The 23773-nt window shown below is 36.8% G+C and overlaps 1 protein-coding gene across 2 annotated transcripts in view; it reads right to left on the bottom strand.

The window, feature by feature from the left end:
• Positions 1-23773, bottom strand: part of STARD13 (StAR related lipid transfer domain containing 13) — a 294079-nt gene that overhangs the window by 234462 nt on the left and 35844 nt on the right. For both annotated transcript variants that reach the window (XM_027651028.1, XM_027651021.1), the window contains exon 2: positions 17097-17991. In XM_027651028.1, the coding sequence (XP_027506829.1) occupies positions 17097-17834 (738 nt within the window). In that variant the 5' untranslated portion in view covers positions 17835-17991. The remainder of the gene's footprint in view (positions 1-17096; positions 17992-23773) is intronic.

The raw sequence follows: 23773 nt of genomic DNA, 5'->3' as shown, positions 1-23773 counted from the left end.
TATTTGTACAGTTGCACACATTGGTGGAAGTTCCTGCTTTTGTGTTCAAGGCTACAGTTACTGCCATGCAAATATTGCACTTAAAATTGGCTAACTGCACCTCTAAATAGCTACACACATTTCTGAAAATTAAATCTGTAATTTTTTACATAGTCAATCTGCCCCTCGTAGCTGACAGATGTCAGTAAGTCGTGCTTAGTCAAGACTAATTCTGTTCGACTTCAGGAATAAAATTATGTCAAATTTGAGATATTATTAGATTGCCTTGATTTCAGTAGTTTTATGGATAATCGGAACTGGATGGATAGTTATCAGTGTCAGATAGTTATCAATGTAAAACTTATCCAAATTCTCAAAGGTGGGCAGCACTGGCTGTCAGAGGTGCATGACTCTGAAAGCATTTGTGTTTGAATTTAAACTCAAAAGGAGACTCCAAACAAGAGAAAATTTTTCAAACTTCTAGACAGCTCAAGAGAGGAACGTCTAAAATTAAGCATTTCTGAAAACATTTAAGATTTGCTTACTTGGTTTGATATATTAAAATGAACCTGAATGGGCAGATTTGTACAGTCTCCTCTTTTATCTTTCTGGTGATACAAAAGGTTTTTCTTCAAAGTCCATTATGGAGGAATGAAAGGGAAGAATATGGGTAAGGAGGAAGAATGGAAATCCTGGATGCTAGAAGCCAAAGTCAGGCTGTAATTGCAGTTCCTTTAATTCACAAGAGTGAAGCCTGGCAATGCATCAAATCCAGATGTGGAGGATCAGCCTCCTATCTTGACATCATGACACTCAGGAGAAACTGATAGAACAGAGAATCAAGGCTTTGAAGAATGAATTTGAATCACATTACAGCACTCCTAATGGTGGGGAAACAATTTTGATTGTGGTCCTTTGTTGTTTAGTTCAATACAAATAAGAATAAATAATACTCAAATTTCTATTCTTCCTTAATAAATAAAACTGAAACATATCACTCCACATCAATCAAAACATTTTAAAATACCTTTTTAAAATAAATTTCCTGATTTTTTCTTCAGGATGCTCTAGTTTTGTAATTTCATTTAGTTTTTGTAACAGACCTTTCCTAACTTTTCATGATTGGAATTTATAGTTTTAATTAACATGCTAAATATAAATTTTCCTCCAAATCTCTTCTGTTGTATTTTAGTGGTACTTAAATCTTCGTTCGCGAAGCCTAGCCATGATGATGATAGGTAAAGTAGTTATACTAGTTATACTCTAAGTACTTTTTTTATATTTTCTCTTTTTTTGTCTCTTGGTGTTTTAAGAGGACAAAGTCATATGGTTCTGGCTTTGTGTTGCTCAGCTGCTGTGACATGTCTCCCATGACTTTTGAAAGTTCAGATACCATCATACCAGTTTGAAAGATGGCAAGAAATCAAAGAGATCAAAGTTTAATCAAAATTTGTGGCTGTATAGACACAAGAGACTCAAATGATGCCCCACTATAAGGTAAGGATGACATAACATCCCATATTGTTTCTAAGCAGCTGCTGCTGAGCATATGTGTGCTAATTTTTCAGGCAGTGGAAAGATATCTGTAGGTAAAGCACCTGTTGTCCCTTGCCAGAATCATGGAGGGGGGTTGGGGACATTCTGGGGGAAGGGAAGTAGAGGAGACATGGGCAGATGTGGAGAAAATAATGGGAAGTGGAAGCTGGAGATAATGCAAGAACAGGAGAGGACTGGGCTATGATGTAAAGCAGTGAGAGGTGTGGAATGGGTTGGGGAGCAGGCGGTGGTGAAAGGGGTGAGGCAGGAGGCATTAATTCTTCAGAATGTCAGGGTGGTAATCTTAAATCTGTAAAACATTTTAGAACAATTCTTTTCTGAAGTAATCATCATGGGGTAATTAGGTGAATTCTGTAGAAGCAGTAGGACAATAAATTTTCACTTCCTACCCTGAGACACTTGATTTTAAAAATGACACTTTTTTTCCAGCATGAAGAGTAACTGAAGAAAAATACATTATGAAGGAGGTGGTGGGTTGTCCAGACCTTATTCAGTGATTTTATAGGATTTGTGTCACTCACCCCACATGCTGTTTTATTTTTTCACAAGCAGGAAAGGGTTTTTTTAACAGCTTCTTTAACAGGTGTCAACCCTTCCAGGTTGCTCCTTACAGAGCCTCAATGAGTGCAGTGAATTCCATTGGACACCTGTCTCTAGAGGACAGGGATCAAGACAGGGATGTAGTTAGTCCTTTTTTGAATGTCAGACAGGGAGAAGTGTAGTGGGTTAAAAATAGCCATATAAAAGAAAACAATTATTTTATGTTGCAAAATTGCAGCAGATAAGTGTATTATTGAAAATCTTCTCTGGGGAAAAAGAAATCATTGGGAATGAGGAAGTAAACAAAAGATCTCTGTAACTGAAGATACAGTGTAACACAAACAATAAATTATATTTTTTAAGTTTTGCGTCGGCCAAAGTTAAAGGGAGGTGGGAGTAAGTTTGAGTATGCAATTGAAATCAGAAATATCATTATACTTGGTCTCCAGGTATTATTTATAGTAAATGTACATTGTTCAGGTTTAATGTTTTGTCTCCTTTATTTTGAAAGGGCTTATGAGTTGCAGCATTTCAATTATAAAAAGCTTGTCCAAATGACATAAGGACACTGATCATAGCAACAAATAAATCTCCTTGTATAATTTTTTGGAAGTGAGAAAAATGAGTGAAGAGGCACATTTTTCTTTTCATTGTCTAAATCTCTTGAATGCCTGCACTTAATCAGATGGGATCTCCCTCTGGAGCTCTTCAAAGACATCGATGTCTTTTCCTCTGACTGTATAAGAAATTTATGTACTTCATTTGAGAGACTTCTTTCTCTATAATGTGGAAACTGGATACGTTTCCTAACTCCCAGATCCAGATAATATTCTGCTAATGTCTTAACTTAGTGTTAAGTCAAGATCCACTCTGCACAATCTCCACTCCCACTCCTTCTTGTCTTCCTCCTACATCCCCCGTTTCTCTGGAAGAAAATCGTAAGAGCTGCAAGCCTACTTCACCAAACCCCATGGATGATCATGAACCATAGATATTTAAATACCTAAATTCTAGATGATAGTTAATTGCCTAAATTATAAAGGTCAGATTTCACTCCTCCTTCCCTGATAAAACTGGCAAAAGCTTTCAACCTGGAGAAGGAAAGAGTCTTATAGATAAAATTTTGAACGGGACTCAGGCTCTGTCAATGATACTGGGTTTTTTTTTTCCACCACCTTTTATTTCATAAACTGAAATACACGTTCCTGCTACCTGCCTAAGCTAAAAGCCACAGTATCAAGTGTTCTACTATAATAATCTGCTGTAGTTTATGCTCTTTCTTTTACTTCTAAATGCCAAGAATATCCATGGCAAATACAGAAATTAGGAAGCTGAAGGAATTGTGTAGAATTTAAATGCTATATTTAAGATCATCACTTAATGCACAAGAATAATCATCTATCTGCATTCAAAGAGTCCTTAAGCCCTTGCTAATTTATGTAGTATGTAGTCTTATATTTTTAATAATTAATGCTAGTTATCTACGTAAAGCTTTCAGAATTTGAACTACATTTCATCTTTCAGAGGTCAGAAACAGACATAAATGTCATGTGAGTGATCAAAACAACTTTCAGAAACTCAACTATTCATGGTATTTGTAACTATTCATGGTATTTGTAAATAGCTGAACCCCTGTCTTGCTAGAATAAATTAAAAAAAGGAACTGTGAAGTAGATGTATTATTACTGTATAATATTGACTGCATATATGCATAATATTGGCTGCATAATATTTTGCTCCTCCTGGAAATCTTACTTTTTGAAGACTCTTCTGTGGCTTTTTAAATCATAAACGGAAACAGAATAGTGATTAGAGATTTTAGCATGTCCTTTTTAGCATGGGAAGAAGACAGTTCAGTTAAAAAATCTAAAATACATTCTGTTAAACAAATCAGTTTGATCTCAATTTTTGAAGAAAAGCTGCTTTGATAAAGCAGCCTTAGGCATCGTTCTTGAAGGAAAAGAATAGCTTCTGCATTCCCAGAGCTTGTAAACATATTGCTAATACCATAGAAGTATAACACATAGGTTGGAAAATGAGGCCTAGAGCTCAGAAAAATCTCTCTTGCTGTAAGAGTATGATGGTCATTAAATAGCAACGACTACTATTACCAAAACCTTGAAGTTCAGGCATGTTCCCTGTTCCTTGCTTCAGATATCTTCTGCTGGAATGAGACAGGCTGAGGAATCTGTAGCAGTTACTTTTATAACATACAGTACTTCAAAACACAAATGCACTATAGATGTTCTGAAGCAGGTGAAGGTGAAAACCTGAGCCTGTCCCAGGATTTCACTTATCAAGCAGAGACTTAGCCTAACCATTATTGACTCCAAGTTCTAATATACATTACATTTTTTAGTGTTATTTGCTTTTTGTGAAGTACCATAACTGAAAGTATTCAATAATTCTATTTATCCTTGTTAAGGTATTTGGTAAGCTTTATTTATAAAAGATATGGTCATTAAAAAGAACAGGAAAACATCACTGAGAGAATTTATAAGAAAGAGGGAAAAAAACCTGCTGTGAGATGATTATCAACAGTGATAATTCTATTCACAAATATTTCAGTTCCCTGTGATATGACATATTTTGGAAAAACCCCATCAACCACAATAATCCAAATAAAAGGATCTATTGACATAACTCTGGCAAATAACTGAAAACAAACAATTCCTAGCCTAATTCAAGGGGACTAGGATTTCAGCTAGTTCATCCAGTTATGTACCTCAAACAAGTATATTTTGAAGTGTAAGAGACTTAAAAATAACAATTATAAGCAAAATCTTCCTAGTAAAATGCATTATAATGTAGAATTGCAAGATTTTCATGTTTAAGAGGCATCTCTTGCAAAGAAAGCTTTATATGTACTTGGGCTATATCCAGACATTCCAGGATAAATGTTGGAAGGATTATAGTTTGTATTTTCATAGTTTGTCTAAAGAAACTTAAAAAAGTGAGAAACTCTTCCAGTTGCTGTCTGACCCTGCTCACTTCTCCATAGTCCTGTTTGATATTGCCACCCTTAAAAAAAAAACAAACCAAAACAACAACAAGAGGAAATGGGCCGCAGAACACTTAGAGGGACAATGTGCATAAACTGATCAATATATGGTTTAGCCCTTCTAGAAAAAACCTGGGTAGACAATAGACACCAACCTAATTGGAACCCAACCAATATATGTTTAAATTTAAAATTTAAAATGCCAAAGTGATAGAAATTTCATTTGAAATCTAAGTGATAAGTGATTTAATTTAATTGATATTTGTCAATTCATCAAACTAGAATTACTTTTCAAAGATAGCTTAATTTTGACAACCTTCCTCTGGGGAAAATACCTTTACCTGCCAGTTAGGCTATACAAGTTCCTTAGTAGCCCACCTAGCAAGCTGCTGGAGGCTCCTAATGTATTACACCCAAGCTAAGGAATCATTCACTGTCATGGAGAATTTTGGATTTTTGGGGGATTTGTTTCTGAACTGTAACCCCAAATTTAGATGAAATACTTCCTTTGCAAAATGGAATGCTTTTATTCGCCATGCTGTATCTAGAAGGTTATTTTTTTGTATATTGCTGCCAATTTTAAATTGGATACATAAACAAAATTTTTCTTCTTAATTTTGTAGTTTTCGACCTCGTACATGCTGCTCTTACACATTTATTTTAATTTGCATTGGAATTACATGCTGTGTGTCCCACTGTTTGTGTGAGCACTCCTTAGCATTTGCAAACATTTCAACGTAATTTCCAAATAAGAAAAACACCCGTCAAGAAGGTCTAGTCTTTTTTTTGACTAAGATATCTCCATTCGATTTCATGCAACTTAAATTCATCTTCTTAAGACCTTTATATTCAAGTGGAAACATTGCAAACAAGAGGTGATCTGAGATAAAAACTGTGAATGTGTACATTCTAACATATATCAATTCTTACTATTTTAGCTGTTTCTTTTTTGTTTGTTTGTATTCATGGTAAATTCTTTTACTTGAAGTTTTCTATGAGAACACTGAAGTGGCCAATTCAGAGTTATCTGTCTATCATTCACATGCAAAATGCAGGCTTTGTCATGTCTGAAAATTTGGTTTCAAAAGCATTTTCTGAACTTGTATAATGCACTTTTGCCTTCACTTCAGAAAGAACTGATTTTGTCTCCGCTTGCTTGGAATACTGGGGGTTTCCCACTTAGGCTTTTTAATTCTGTTTCTCTCTTTTAGCTTTATTTTTTTTTCTCCTTTTTTTTTTTCTTTCCCCTTGATTTATTTTTTTTAACTTCAGTGCATTATGTGTTCCCCAAGATAAGTCTAAAACTGTTAAGTTCTTACCATGCTTGGACAAATCAAGATAATACAGGATCTATACTATACAAAATATAAAACAGAGGGCTATCTTGATAGCCCTCTTGCATAATAGATACATGATATTATTGCAACTTTTATTTTAAAAAACCCTAGGGTCTTTGGAATATTTTTATCTTCCTGAGGTAATCTTTTTTAGTTGAATAATCTTTCAATCTCCCAAACGTGATCTTTTCCCATATATCTATATCTACAGTTATTTGTAATATCTTGGCAAACTTTATAGTACATCAGATGAAAGTACAGCTTGAGATGAACTCTTGAGAGTCTAGATCCTTATTTGCACAAGTACTTGGTGCTCCACTTTCTCTCAGTACAGGCACTGATTTTGGTGAGGCATGTTAGTAAAAGGCAGTCTTTGTATTCTTTCTTCTAGTTATTGGCTTTGTGTACTTTTCTCTTGATCTTGATATGTGATGTACATCATACAGAATGAAACACATACAAGCTGCAGTGTTATGTTCTGTTGTTTCTTGGCAGGTTCAGCAGATTTTTTCACATTTTACTTTAAGTAAATGAGTCCCCAGACTAACTGTGAAGACTTTTACCACAGTGAAAAATTATCATTATGTAACTACTGAAATGTCACCATTATGCTGCTTGAATAGGAAAAATAAATAGTAACTGCAAAACTTACAGTAGTTTATATACCATATTACTAACTACTTCATCACAAAGATTAGATTAAGACCAGACAAAATTTCTCTGCATATATTTTATAAATGAGCTGTTGAATTTTTGACACTAAAATGTTACCTATTCTAGACCCAATTTTTGAAGCACTGGATTGATAGTCTAAATGCCAAAGAATTTCAGAATCCATAGAAAGCACAGATAAGGAGAGTCCAGTAATATAATACAAAAGTCTGGTGAGATTTTACTGAAGTTATTTCCTGAAAGAAAAATGTTTCAAATGCAGACATTGGCCTCAATGTCCTGATTTATTTTGGGAGAACTCCAAGCTAATTCAGAAGAGGTTTCCCTTTGCTGCACTGTAAAAGTCTTAGCTCTGAGATAATTCAAAACTGGGCAGGAGTTTTGCAAGAGCTTTACTTTGAACAAAAACTTGGATAGGGAAGAAAACTCTATTTCTATTTTTACTACGATTTAAAATATCCCATACTTGGATCAATTTTAAGAAAAATCCTGAGGGTGATGACACTCTCTCCTACAGAAAATAACCACACAAGAATGTCATAAAATGAAATCTCAGGTGCATCATCCTAAACTTTCTATGAAGTTCATGACATTTTAAAAAATTTTTTTGCATTTCTCTAAATTGGTTTCATTCATGGAACTCAACAGATTGCTGGTTATAGGATAACTGGTAATGTGGCACTACCAAAAGGATCATAGATCCCTAAGTGTGTCAAATCATATGATAGTCTGGGGTACCGTGGTACTACCAAGGAAATATGTCTGTTACAATATCAAGCTAACTTTTTTTAATTGGAATTTTACTCAAAGAACAGAGAGATACTAGACATATCACTGGAGTCTGATTTTTGTTAGCTGGGCATATGTTACCTAGGAAGAAATTTCAAAAGCATCTAAATGCCTTATAAGAATGCCACAAACTTTCAGTGAGACTTCTGTGGGCAAAGATATTTGTAACTCATTTTTCTTACTCCTGCTCAAGAATTTTGACATATTGCAAAGTACACATTGCAAGGTTGTTAATTCAATAAAATTCTGTTTCTGGGGGGTTTTTTGTGTTTTTTTTTTTTTTCTTTGCTATACTGCAGTTCTATTGGCTCACTTGAAAAACATATGAAACCCTTGCTTGTCAGCCAAAGCTTGAAAATGCAACCCAGCCTGGTCCCTTCACCTTTTGTGCAAGTTTCTGGTCTCACAAGATGTTCTGCTTACTGCCTGTCCCATGGTTTTCCAGTATCTCCATCTGCACCTTGAAAGAATATCTTTGTTTCGCTGATAAGCAGATTAGCAGATTTCTACATGTCTCTTCTGGTTCCCTGCACCTAAGACCCAGTCTGTAATTCTTACAGGTGCCTATTCCTGTGCTCTGACAGAGGAATGTAGTTCATCACAGCCTTGACTTAGATAAGGCTTATTTTTTGTTGACTTTTGCTCCACTTCTGTAGAGATACACGAAACACTTGAATGGTCTCACACTGCACAGGTTCCAGGTATTTTCAGATATTTGTAAAGTAGAATCTTGATATACCTCTTTCATTTTATGGGCTCCATGCGACCATAAACACATAATTTTTAGTGTTTTCTGGCAAGAGCAGTAATAATATTGCTCTTTCCTGAGGTGACCTTATGATTCTAAAATATTCAAATACACAACAAATAAAGGAGTCAATATTTGAAAAAAAATCATAACCCAAGTTACATGTAATGAATACAATCCCCTTCTAGTATAAGACATTTGTTTTGTTAACTATTTAGTCTTCTGAAGCTTTACAGATGAATATAAACCATTCAGTAATGCTTATGAACAAGATAAAGCAGGAGTTCCCGAAGTGCTGTTTGTGGGATCTCTTAATGTGTGCATATGGGACCATGATGAAGCTGGGCAACAAAATTCCTTGGCAGCGCAGTATCTTCTCCATAGGACAGCTATAAAGTTCTACACATTAACCCGAACAGCCCAAGTGTTTCACACTGTGCAATGTAACTCAATAATCTCACTTTTTTTTTTATTTTTTCATATTACTAAATTTAGCACCAAGTTGAACTGTACTTGGTAAATTTTCTGAAGGAGTTTGAAAGTCAAGGTTTGTTGTCTTTTTGACCAATTGTTCAATTTTCTTAATTTGTTTGCCCTGGAATTTTAATTTTCTCAGAATCTCAATATATTGGTAATATATGCCATATACTATACATTTTTGGAGAGTGATGGTATTCTGTGCCACAAATTATTTCAAACTGCATGAAGGATCAACTGCTTTGAAGCTCTCTGAATTTTTGGAGTGCTAGTTACCCTATCACATGTAGATTTGTTTATCAGCTTTGCTTTTGATAAAGGACAGATTATGTCCCCTCATGTTACAACTTTTCTTCAGGAGGATTTTGGCAGAGCTGAAGTTAAAAGGAACTGCTGAATATAGTTTATGGGATATATTTTACAAAACCAGAGTGCATATTTTCTCCAATCCAGCAGCCATTGATGCCTGCTGAAGTCAATCTTGTGATTTAAAAGGCATATTTTTTAATTCTATATTAATGAACAACTAGTCTTGCAAGTTTATTGCATATGCAAGGACAGTAATTTTTATAGAATCTATGTGTTTTTCTACATGATTTCAATGTACAAATTCTTTTCAATACGATCTTTAAGCATATCCTTAAATTACTGTTCTTGTTATAACTTTAGTTATTTTCCAAAGTTTCTGTAATTTCTGGGTAAAAACAGCCATGTAGCTAATTTCCACTGAAGTAAGAAGCGAATTTGAACTGATCCCTCCATTCACAACAAGTAGGACACAACATGTCATATTCTAATGGGAAATGGTTACATTATTAAGAATACTGAGGTCAGAGAAAAATGTACTCAATACAGAATTCTATATTTGCCATTAGTCCCTCAAATTTGTGAAATTAATAAAAAATACTTTCTTTTAACTTAATAATTAAAATCCCTAAGCCAGCATTTATCTGACTCTTGTTGGTAATCAGCAGTTCTTCAACTCCATTTCCAAGCAAGCAGAAAACAACCATGAATGCTAAAAACTTTGCAAAGTTTTACTCGCTGTCCCCATCTATCAGTTCTAGATAATGTGCAATTGAAATACAGAAAGTCAAAATCTCACAGACACACAAAGGAAATTAGAATGTATAAAGCTCAGTGCATCACTCCTTTCTTAAACAAGTAATTTTCCATTTTCCTTACCTTAACTTCCTACCATGTTTTCTTTGGGTATTGTTATATAGCACTCAGCTCTCCTACCTGGGTAGACTTCCCATGTCTGCAGAAGACGACTAAAAGGAGGTAATAATAACCATATGATACCTCATGAAGAAATCATCACAAGTTTACCTCCATTCTCCTCCTCTACTTTTGGAGTCTCAGTTTCATAGGGTAAAGTGAAGTACAGACTTCCAAATTATGGGAGGAATGGGAGTAGGAATTTGTGCTTCACTCCGATATGTTCCTTAGTAGTTTTTGTTCTTGTACAACTGAATTAGAGAAGAAGAAACTATTGGAGGGCAATTTTCAGATAGCTTAAATTCCACCTAAGTTCCAATGCCTTGTTAATGAAAACAGAAAGGTACCTCTCAGGAAAGTGCTTCAGAGTGGCTAAGCAAGGCACTGACCAAGAATACAAGAGGCACAAGGACTTAGCAGGGTTTAAGCCATCCGAGTATAAAGGTAAGAAGCTGACTTTGGCAGGTCTGGTTCCTGATCATAGATGTAGCCTTCACTGTTGCTCTGTTTGGGTCATTTAAATTGAATGAACTCAATCTAATCTGAATAAAGCAAATTTGCAGAATCACGGAATCATAAAGGTTGGAAGACACCTTCAAGGTCATTGAGTCCAACCATCAACTCAGCACCACCACAATCATCCCTAAACCGTATGCCCAGGTGCCATATCTTGAACACTGGCAGAGATGGTCACTCCACCACTTCCCTGGGCGTCTTATTCCAATGCCTACCCACTCTTTCAGTGAATTATTTTTTCCTAATATCTAATCCGAACCTCCCCTGGCACAATTTGGGGTGATTTTGTCTTGTCCTTTCACTTGAGACATGGCAGAAGAGACCAATACACACATCGCTACAACCTCCTTTCAGGTAATTGTAGAGACCAATAAGGTTCCCCCTGAGTTTCCTTTTCTTCAGGCTAAACAGCCCCAGCTCCCTCAGCAATTCCTTTTAAGTCTTGTGCTTCAGACCCTTCATCAGCTCCATTGTCCTTCTCTGGACATGCTCCAGCACCTCAATGTCCTTCTGGCAGTGAGTGGCTCAAAATTGAACACAGTGCTCGAGGTGTGGCCACACCAGTGCCAAGTACAGGGGGACAGTCACTGCCCTGGTCCTACTGGCCACACTATTCTATATAGGCCAAGATGCAATTGGCCTTCTTGGCCACCTGGGCACACTGCCAATTCAAATTCATTGTCAAAGACTTAACACTTTCTGATTCCTTTCTGATTGGGTATGATTACTCGATTAAAATGTTTACAAGCCACTCAGAAGAATACATATATTTTAAGGAATCATTAGTGACTTTAAAGACTATGGCTTTTGAATAAATTTTCAGGGATTTATCTCCTCTATTTGTGACTGCAACAATTGAAAAGAGAAGACTGACTGATGTCATCTGCCTAGACTTCTGCAGAGCCTTTGACAGACCCATATGACATCCTTATCTCTAAGTTGGAGAGACAGGGATTTGAAGGGTGAAGGAATTGGCTGGATGGACACAGATAGAGAGTTGTGGCCAATGGCTCTATGTCCAGGTGGAGGCCAGTGATGAGTGGTGTCCCTCAGGGCTCTGTCTTGGGACCAGTGTTGTTTAATATCTTTATCTATTATATTGACAGTGAGATCAAGTGCACCCTCAGGAAGTTTTCAGATGATGTGAAGCTGAACAGTGCAGTTGACACAACAGAAGTATGGGTTACCGTCCAGGGGGACCTGGACTAACTTGGCAAGTGGGCCCACAAGAACCTCATGAAATTCAACAAGTCCAAGTGCAAGGTGCTGCACCTGGGTTGGGGCAATCCCAGACATGAGTCCTGGCTGGAAGAGGAACTCATTGAGAGCAGCCCTGTGGAGAAGGACTTGGGGGTTCTAGCGGATGAAAAGCTGGACATGAGCCAACAGTGTGTGCTCACTGCCCAGAAAGCCAACAGCAGCCTGGGCTGCATCAAAAAAAGTGTTGAAGGAGGTGATTCTACCCCTTTCTTCCCTGTACTCTGAATTTAACATGGGCAGATAGTGATAGGACAAGGGGGAACCATTTTAAATTAAAAGAGGATGGATTTACATTAGATGTTAGGAAGAAGTTCCTTACTCAGAATATGGTGGAGCACTGGAACAGTTTGCCCAAAGGTGTTGTGCATGCTTTATCCATGGAAGCGTTCAAGGCCAGACTGGATGGAGCTTTGAGCAACCTGATCTAGTGGGTGAAATCCTTGCTTATGGCAAGTGAGTTGGAACTGTAAGATCTGTAAGATCCCTTCCAACTCAAACCATTCTATGGTTCTATGGTTTTATTGATATTGTATTGCTCCTTTGGTGAACTTCTGGTGTTTGTGAGAAGAAGAATGAAAACATAGGCAAGAAGCAGACAAACTGAGGGACAGATGCTATGGAAACTTCCATATCAAATTTCGGCAAATTGTTCCAGCCTAAATCTGAGCTCTTGTGGTTTAAGCTGGTACAATGATTATCAAAATTTTCATGTGGCAATGTGTGTGTAATGAGGATAAAATTTACCTAGCTGTAGTACAAAGATGGAGCAAGGAAATTAAGGAAAGCAAGTGAATAATCAAAGAAAGAGAAACTATTCATCTTTCTGTCAGCAAAGGACTGTTTTCTGAAATAATTTCCAGGGTTCAGCTGCCTTAGCTTCAAGTGTCAAAAGTAATGGAGCTTTCACAAATCTCCTTTAGAACACTACAGTTTTACTTTCAGACTTAACCATGGTGAAAGGTGATGGCATAGCTAACCCACCAACACTACCCAGTGCTGCACACAGAGACTGTCTTTGACATTGTACCTGCCACTCTCATGCCTGTGCAGCCTTCTCCAAAAGTCTTTGATTTTACAATCTGATACTCACTGAATACTACCTTAATTACCTAAATTATCTGTTTCGGTCATCTTGTCTCCCCCAGGGAGTGGCATCTCACTGTTTGTTTGACCCAGCTGAACAACATAACATTCAATGCAAATATTAGACCATCATTATCGTGCTTTAAACAAACCAGCAAGTTTAGTTTAGATCTTCCTAAATGTGTTGAAAGAGAAATGATGTAACTATGTGTGCAGACACAGGGAGGCTGCAGAGGGGCTGCTGAAGCACTGAGTGTGTTCTAATGGTTAACTCTAGGTGGTTCCTTTCCAGCACCTGGCCTTCCTGACTTACCCCTTCTCTCTCTGATACAGTAGAGGAAGCTGTGACAACTCACTTAGATGCCTTAAATAATGTCAAGAGCAACAGAAACCTTTTTGGTTGTTCCAACAGCTAATATGGGCTGTCCAGAGCGACTATTTGAAACTGCCTCAGAGAGGATTTTCAGTTTGCTGCTGTGTTGCTAAGGCTATGCTTGCCTCTTTGCATCAGCTGACAATATTAGCAGGATTTGTATACAGCCCCTGAGGTGAGGGAAGATCCATGAGAATTCCCACTGCCAAGGGTATGATTTCATAATACTTCTTATTGCCTAATATCTATCAAATATCTTCAATTTTTTTCTTGCCTGAAATGCTACTCCTGCAAGTAACACATATTGTTTTGAGACTATGCAAGGATAGGGTAAGATTACTGCTGGAAAGTTGCATAGTAGTTTCTGGTTAAACATGGTTATCAGCTGGGTCCTGCTCAGTATAGTTTGAAGAAATACAGTCTAGAAAAATGTTATGTTTCAGAAGCTATTCTGAATAACTTATTACCCCTTCACACAGAGCTGGCTACATACACAAAGACAGTATGTAGTTTAATAGAAAGACTTGAAGTTAAACAAGCAAGGAAAAATGGCTCAAGGTGCCACTTCAGAGCTGGACAGAAAGAAACAATCAATCATAGAATCATTTAGGTTGGAAAAGACCTTTAAGAACATCTAGTCCAACCATTACCCTATTTGGGCAGAACTGTGTTTGGGAATTAAATGTACCACTGATTACAGACTTCTGAGAAGGAGAAACAGGTTGCCAAATTTAGATTTTATGAGAAAGCACAGGAAATAAATGTGGAACTGTTCTGAAGGTGAAAACTCAGGAACCATGCTCAATTCGTAAATTGAACAGAAGTATCATTTGTCTTACACCACTCAGAAGAGGCAGAAGCTGTATGCCTTTGGAAGAAAAAAGAAAGAGAATTTTTTTAATGGGGACTATTATATGAATCGTTTTCAGCAGAGTTTCTTCTGCCTATTCCAGAGTTGGCAGCATACACAAGTTATATTTTTTCCATCTTCCCTCTACTTGTTTACTGTTCAGTGTACTTGAAGATTTGTCTCTTCTTGTTAACTAGAATGAAGCAAGAAGTTCAACAATTGAGGCTTACATGCCTGTAACAAGTATTTGAGAGAAGACACCGGTTCTGCTTGTGGTGACTGCCTGCAAAGGCCAGTGCTCCTAGCTTGAGAAAGTGACAGCCTTTCCTCTTTTCTAGACTTAAAATGGAAGGTTTGCGGTCAGTAACAAGTACATTTGGCCAGGAATGCCCCTGCAGGGTAGATCTTAATCACTATTTCACTGTGAACTCTGGTAGCAAAGATTAAGCCAGCATCTGGGTCAGGGTGCTGTCTGTGATAGCCTGTAACTGTATGGCTAATCTGTTTATTATAGGATTTTTAAGTCTAAGGTTTAGCAGTAGTGGTTGTTTTTGTCAACATTTATACCCTATGCTGTCTTTATTTATTTAATTTCTTTTCACTAGAAAGACATTTTTCTCCAACCCCATTTCTAAATATTAGAAGTAAATAACTTGACAATAACATACATTTGCTTCAACCAGTCATGGAAGGAGTTTTTAGTCTGAATAGTAATGCATGGCTGCTGCTCAAATTTGAGAGACCGCAATTCTTTTTTTTTATTATTTGTTTGGGTTTTGCCTTTTTTATGTTGTTGTTGTTGTTGTTGTTTGTTTTGTTTTGTTTTTTTTTTTTAATTTTTGGAGGCTTTCCTAGAATGATACATACTTATTTACATAGAAAAAAATCAAAACCAGGACTACATCATTGCATCTATACAGTTTTTGAAGTGTTTTGACACATTTGCCAAGATTTACTAGGAAATTTCACATGCTTCTCTGGCAATTTATAATCCATTATTTTACACTACAAGCTGCATCCTTGAGTTTATTTTATGTCACAGACATAAAGTAAACTAAATGACAACATCTCCTGGCCTCTCCCTTTTATCTGTGGAAATGACCTTCAGTAAAGAGAATCCAAGGGATGTTGTGCATCCATTTTGAAATACATTATTTATATTAATGTGAATGTTTCTGAATAAATGAGGAAGGAAGGCTTGGCTTAGGATAGAATAACAATGCAATTATTTAATAAACTATGTGTCTCAAGAATCTGTCAGGGTCAGTATTGCATCAAAAAGTGCACTTTTTTGGAACCATCTTTGGGCCTTGGTCTTCTAATATCTGCTGAGAAAAATTTCTAAAAATCTGACTTATTTCTTTGTGAGCTGATGGATTTCCGCATTTAAGTTGGGATATGTATGAAATACAGCATAGAACTTCCACTCAGTTAAGGGCAGAATTAGTCACCCCAAACTGGAGATAGATTAGTACTAAAGGAGAGAAGTAATTAAGTATTGTATACTGTAGTTTTGATGTAAACACAGACATTATAGTCCAAATTCTACTTTCTTTCATTTAGTCAGAAACCAATGAAGCAACTCTGTTATAAGTACTAGAAGTAAAAGGAGGACTGGAGACAGAGAAGATTGAAGGACACTGGGTAAAAGACTAGGACTACAGCCTTATTTTCAAGGCATAGAGCAGATTTACATGGAAAATAATTTTTAAAAGCTGGAGGAAGGAGAAGAGAGAGGAAGGAATGGTATGTCTGACCTGCAGTCTAAGATTAATTTGTGCTGCAAGGTCAGGAAACATCAGAATTCTAAGGGTTTGGTTTGTCCAGTTTTTGGAGTCACTTCATATTTTTCTACTAGAGCTGAACTTCTCCAATGATAAACATGTTTTGCTCCAGTCATTTGGTTTGTCACCAGCTGGGAGCAGGGGAAAAGCTGTGCTTATTCTCCAGAGTAGTGAGAACTCAGTTGGGAAGCTTCTGTTACTCCAGTTCCAAGAAACACAGTTATAATACTCAATCATATTTTTTTTTTCTGGAAATGTTATATATAGTTGGATGAGTCTTATTACACAGGGTTTTTAATTTTGTCCTAAATCTTCTATTTTCATAGAACATCATGATGTTTAACAGTACAGATACAAAATACCCTCTATTTATTTTATTAAATACCAGTTTTTAACTTGTCCTCACATTGTTTTAGTGAAATAATAGTACAGAAAACAGTAACTTCGTGGAAAGAGTGCTGTGAGTTAGGTGGTGCAGTGTTACAGTGCCACCAAAGTAAAGAAGCCCATTTTTCAACATGAAGAAATATACTCTGCTCTCAGGGTAAACCTGAGCTCTGCCCCTTTGGAACAGTCCTTCGGATCAGGGAATGTATACTGTACATGATATGATATATGATCTTTTAGGAATGGAGGAAAATGAGCTAATGTTCCAATTTTAAAAAGCAAGGGAAACCAGAAAACCAAAGTTTGAAGTTCAGGCTAATAGAATTGTGGTCAATATGAAGTTAGATTTGTCTAATGTAAAAACCTAATATACTTTTACTGTAGGTTTATGTTCTTAATTCTGTAAGTCATGTTAATTAGCACCCTACAACAATTTGCACAACTCCTTTTCCTCCTGTAACCAACCTTAAATGACACCACTTATTTAAAACACACTTAAAACAAAAGAGTAGCTTGTATTACCTCCAGTTCCATGTGCTTTTCTTCATTGTTATGGTCCTTCAATGCCTTTTCAGAATGATCATCACAGTCTTCTAAATGACAGATGTGTTGATATTTAGTAAGTTCATGTTTACCTCGCTTTCTTTGAGAAGCATTCATTCTATGAAGACCATTGAAAAATGTCTCATACAGTGGCAGTTCTCTAAACATATCATCATCTCCTCTACCATCTGCTTCTTCCTCTTCAGATGAAAAATCATCTGCTTCTCCTGCCTCGCAAATATGGAGCTTAGTGTTAGCTTCGTGTGATAAAAATTGGAAATCAGAAAATGTGATAGAACTTGGTTTATGTTTTATGACTCTGATCTCATGACTCCTTTCTGGTTTCTTGTCTGAATTTTTTTCTGCATGCAATGGAAGGTTTAAAGGATCTTCCTTTGGCATGTGTCTTGCAGAACGAGATAATTCTTCACAAAGGTTCTTTTTCTCAGACTGGTTGGTGGCACTGACATGCCCTGCAGCCGTACCAAGTTGCAAGGATGTCTCATTGTGGTCTAATAAGGATGACACAGACAGCAAACTCAGCCCAGGTTCCAGTAAAATGTTTTGACATTCATATGGACTCTCCTGATTTTCTATCTTTCTTTGGTATTCTTCATACTTTGCTTCCTTTGGAGTCCCCAGGCACTTGGCAGATTTAAGATAAGGTGAGTCCTGTTCTTCTTCATGGATGTTAGTTTCCATTCCAGTGGGTTTCATCCATCAGAGAGCAAAATTACTTAACTCTTGCTTTTCTTAAGAAACATAACTCTGCATATGCAGCCAGGAAATATCTTCTTAGTTTTCCAAAACCATGATCACACAATTGTTATTTATTCCTGGATTCTCATAGAAAACATCTGAATCCTCTCAGCTCCTGGAAAACAAAAATAAAATTGATGGAAACATACTTGCAGTGGACTGCGTCAGCAAAAGTAATCCTGAAACATGAAATTCCCATATCAAATTTACTTTAGAATTACTTATGTTTCTGCAAAAATATTTCATGTATGCAGATTAAATGAACTGAAAACTTGAGAACCTTGACTTTTTTACTGTAGAGACTAGGAAAGAGATATCAAATGCAGAAATGTTTTTTAAATGTTGACTTTACGTTGATTATTGACGCAATGGTTCAGAATCATTCAAAGTGATGTTAGGTATATTCTTGTTACCTAAACATGCCTATGTTCACTATCTTTTCATTGTCTGTTAAATCACTGAAAATTTTACACTGTTCTGGTAAAGCTACTAAAATGTCATAGGGAAGGCCAAGGAACAAAACATAGAGAAATGTCATAGGAAAAAACAACTGACAGAAAAAAAGATTTCAGTATAGGTAGGATTTTTTATCTCTCGACTTCAATGAATTGCCAGTGCAGTGTAGCCCCTATCTAATCCCAGTAGATCTGAAAAGCAAAAAGAGGAGGCTAAAAATAACAGAGAGCTTCAGTGCTACATTGGAGTTGGCCATGTCTGCTTTAAATCAGTCTTAATATCCATGCTCACGTCCAGGCTGTGCACCTCCAACACACTGGAAGAAGGGAGGAGCTGAAGAACTGAGCTTGCATCACTGAATAGCTTACATTCCCCCATACATGTAGTTTACTTCTTGTGACAGATTGAATATTGATAGTATTTATTTTAATGATTGTTTCAGTACTGCCTCTGTGAGAGAGCAAAGCAGAACAGAAGCTTTTCAAAATAAAAAGAGAAGCTTAAGCCTTTGATGGATGTGGCAAACCTGTCAGTGATGAGGAAGATGTGTCAGAAGGCAGCACTGTGACTGTCAAAGTGGAAAACAAGCAAAGTAAGATGCTGGCATGTGACATGCCTGTCACTGCATGTGCCATAAATTGAGCAGTGCACACCATCTAGGCATATTTTAGTGCTGGTTAGTGTAGACTTTAGTGTTACAGACATACATTTGGTAATAGAAAGAGTACTGTTGGATTTATTGTATTACCTTTGTTGTTTGAACTGCAGCTGTAATAAGTGTGAGCGTGCAGGTATGTAGACCTCTGTTTATGTAGACATCTTCTCAGCTCTTGCTAGCTATTTAAAAGTCAGATGTTATTGTAAGCTGTCTAACCTCCTGCTGGAGTCAATGGAGAGGGAAAAATGCTTCTAAAAGGTAAATACTCCCACTTATCTTGGTTACCTATTTAGACATGGGATGAGTCTCCCTTTTAGCCTGACTGCCTTATCCAAAACTATGGAGGATGTCTAGATTAAAAGCTTACACCAGTCATCTGCCCTTTAGAGGGACAAATGAAGACAAGAAGAATCTCAGCCCATATCTTCGGTACACAATAATAATAGATGATGTTGTCTATGTGTAAGTGAGAAACCTACTTCTGAAGCCCTCATTTTCTCAGATGATTCAACTTAGCCATCTTCATAGAATTGATGTCACTTTCAGAAGTGCTGAACACCCTTGGTTCTCCCTTAATTACTAGGAGAACTAATTGAACACAATGTCTTTGTAAAAGAAGACACATTCCCGCATTTAGATGGAATGATTTGAATTAGTAGCATTTCACATAATATTTTGTACATTGTGGGCACAGTGAAAAAGACTCCTGCCATTGCAGGTGCTTCACTGTCTGCATACATGAGTTTAAAACTTACAATCAAAATTTTATTTATTAGGGAAAGCTCCTTACAAATCAGCAATAAATTAATACAGATTTATGATATAACTAGTGAAATGCTGTGGAAGGTAAATTCTAATATGGCCTGGCACAAGCATGTGTGTGCAGACTCACAGATAAACTTTTGTGTATCATGCTCTATTGGCTTGATTCCCCTTTGCCAGGACAGCCAAGACTTGTATTAAAACTCATGAAGTTTTGCATAAAGATCGCACAAAAAGCACATATTCAATCATTAAACAGGAGGATTTTACAGATACATTAATAATCATAGACTCATTTCTATTTTCTTCAGTTAATACAAGGATAATTGTTTTCCGAGTCAAATTATTAAGATTTATTTTATAGTGTTACTCTAACAACAAGTCACCTAAACCAACTTTTCAAATATGGCTTAAGTTAGTGCATTTCAATACCCGTTATGTATTTTGGCATTACAGAGCACGTGAATGTGTGGAATTTTGTTAGTTTAAATTCAATTTAAACTTGAACTGACATAGTAAACCAGAAAATCAAGCCCTGATCTTGGCTGAAACAGTACACCACTCATCTAAAATAAAGAGTTTTTACCCCTTAGCCCCTAACGCATTTGTTTCCCTTTCACAATGACTTTGCTTAGTATTTCACATTGACTTAAAGAATCTTCCCCCGAAAAACTAAGCAAACAAGCCAACAGAATGTGAGACACATAAACTAAGAACAAATTGGGAGATTAGGATTTTTTTTTCCTGATGATAGTTTTACCTGTTTTGCAAGGTAACCCCATATTTTTCAATTCAGTTACTTTCCATAAGCGTAACAACAGGAACCCAGTGAGTAGCCAAAAGATCCTCCAAGCATTGGGGCAGAACAGAAAAAGAAATGAGCAGATTCTTAACAGAAGACATTTCAGCTTGCTTGCTGTAGAAGAACTCTGTCAAGAGAAGTATGTGTGAGAATCCCTGGGGCGAAAACAGCCTTCTGCAAGCATTGGCCAAATTATTTGCAGAAAAAAGACAGAAAAAAAAAAAGAAGAGGGAAGGAAAAAAAAGAAAAGAGAGAGTAAGAACATGCTTCACAGGAACACCAGGCACTTCTAAAAATACAGCGTGACCTCATTCTTCACATCATGCCAGACCTTAACATTGTGCTTTGCTTTATCACCTGGAGCACCTGGAGTCAGGTTCCAACTGCTCGAGTTTGGATGCTGTCAGGTTTTGAAAAGGTAGGCTGTGAAATGCCTTTTGATATAAAGCCAGTGTGAAAGAGTATCAAAATTAGCTTTCCATCTCACTTGCAAATTCTAATTATTGTTTGCCTATGTTTCTTCAAGACCTACATTTGCTGCCAAAGCTTTACAAGTCTTCTCTTTTATATTTATTTATAGAATCATAGCTTGCAGACAGACTTCTGCATACTTTGTGTAGCTACAGTGCAAGTTACTGGACATATGAGTTTCTGAGTGTGATTATAAATCAGTTATTTGCAGATCTAGCCTGGAAAGGAAAAGGATGTATTGTCACTAGAAAAGCAGGGTGAGAAATCTTTGAGTTATAGTTTAATTTTGGAAGTGTTTTTCTATATTGCTTTTGATTAGAGCAAATGGCAAAAGTGGAAAAGCTGCAATGCCCTTCTGCTCATGTAATGTATGTATTCATGTGCTCATACTCGTAGCCGTAGATTACATTTTTCATCTTGAGATATCCAGGCACAGATACTTGGCACAGATGCTGCCAAATCTATGTCCCTCCTGACTCATTTCAGTCAGTGAAGGAGGCGGCACTTGGATGCTGATTTCTCTTACATCTTGTGCACCTGATTGCCTTCACTGAAGTTAAGCAGTATTTTATTCAGCAAAGAACTTGGCATATTTATGAATGAGTCAACCAGCAAATGAAACCACATCTTGAGGAAACCATTTTTAAGGAATTACTTTATATGACAGTTTAGTGAGGCTTGTCTCCACTTAGATATGTTTATTATCCTAGAACAGCTGCACTACTAGGCCTGCCCTTTAGCTTTGCCATCACTGTCCCCACCTCTACTGTGGCAGAAGCTCATTTTACATTGCCAAGGCAAGTAAAATATCTTTTCAAATGCAGTAAACCACAATGATAAAGAGACACTTTGTTAATTTAATTGTGCTTACATACATGTTTGTCTTAGGTGCAACTGTTGGTAACAGATGTGCTGTTTTCCAAGCACCCTCTTAACGAATGCAGCAACATCAGCAATTTCTTTACAGCTGGACCTGCTTGTGGTGTATAGGACAGACTGCTCCAAGAGGAATCATTGGCAAATTTTGTGCCATAAGCTAAGCCTGAGGCTGAATTTAATCCAAACATCCTGCCAGTATGCTGACTCAATTTTATTTCCTTCTAAAACAGCATTTTCAACAGCACTGTCATTGTCACCTCACCACCATGTGGGAACAGTGGTTTACTTGCAAATAAGGTGAGAAAATACTGTCTGTGATACAACTATTGCCCTGTCTAAGACCCTAGATCCGTGGGCAATGTTTAATTTAATTAGTTTACAGAAGTGGGCTTTGACTTTGCAAATCTTTCTTCTCTGTGCGGCCCATGAACAGCATGGTTGCAATCCTGAGCAAAACCAAATGGCAGGAATGTGTGAGCAGCAGTACAGTGAGGGACAAGACATGATTCTTCACACTTGGAAAAGTCTCATGCTTCTTGCACATGTGATTACATCCTCTCAAAAGAAGGTGTTGAAAAGGAGTCAGATATGAATGGGGAACTGAGGGCATATGTCTTTCAGCATGTCCCTGAGAACATGAATATCTATCTATCTGCATAGAATAAGCTCTTTCCTTCTTCCAGTAGACATCTTTTAGCATTGCATCCAATATGTTGGTTTTGTATTCCCTGTTCTGCCTCTATTTTGTCTTACATGTATGAAATGTATCATCAAGATACTGATGAGATATTGGCCAGGGGTTTTTTGACTACGTGCATTCGAAGGCAGTTTTGAGTGATTTAAGAAGAGCAGCCATACACAGACACTGTTCATAAACACAGGACTCAAAATGAACCAACACCTAATAAATATTTTTAAAATAACACTGGATAAACCACTTAAGAAAAAAAAGTCTGTGTCCCTTTAGATTGAGGATCTTGACATTGGTAAGATTCCAGATCTTTATCTAGGCTGCCAGTCCAAACCAAAGTCAGGAAACAGCCTTTCTGCAAGCAAAGACACACAGGTATGAGCTGCTCCTCCCTCCAGTTTAAATACTAGTAGTTTCTTCAGCCTGTAAAGTGAATTCAATTATGTATGTTCATGGGATGCTCAGTGGGCTGGTTGGAAATCAATCTTCATTTTTGCACAAGTAGAAAGAGCCTGGAAGGATCAATTCTTTTTCATATTAGAGGATATCTATGTTAACTAGATGGCATAACAATTTTATTTGCATCTATTTATTTTTAAGCTCATAAAAGAGAAATGACGTAAGACAATCACTTGTCACCTTACAAGTTAGGTAAATATAGAGCAGTTTGGTTTTGTTTTTTTCTATTTAGCTCTTCTCTATTGAAAATTGTATATCAGCACAAAATTCTTCTTCACAGCAGCCTACAAGGGTCTTCCAAAATTGCATACATCCCTCTGAGAAATCTCTGCTGAATCTGTAACACCCACCATCAGCCAAAGATGCTGAACAAAAGCAGTTATGTTGGCACTAGGTCAGAGGCTGGTATGGTCTGTTTATGTATGGCTCATAATTCCTTAAAATGAAAGAAATTAAGTTCTTTAGATTTATTTCCCTCTCTGAAGAACAAAAACTTATCACTCCCTTAGGTTCCTTTATGAGAAAGTATCAGTTTGTATTAATTTCACTTATAATCATTATTATCCACTATCTGCCTATAAGGAATTGGACACTTGCATCTACTCTGACCACACAGCCAGTAGAAGAGATGTAAGCTGAAATTAAAGTTTCCTTATCACTAAAACCATGTCTTAATCAACTCTCATCTTCCATCCATAAAAAATATTTTAGTTACCGAT

Source organism: Corapipo altera, unplaced genomic scaffold, assembly GCF_003945725.1.
Source record: "Corapipo altera isolate COAL_440 unplaced genomic scaffold, ASM394572v1 0, whole genome shotgun sequence".
NCBI classification, from domain to species: domain Eukaryota; kingdom Metazoa; phylum Chordata; class Aves; order Passeriformes; family Pipridae; genus Corapipo; species Corapipo altera.
This window is presented reverse-complemented; position numbering and strand designations above follow the sequence as displayed.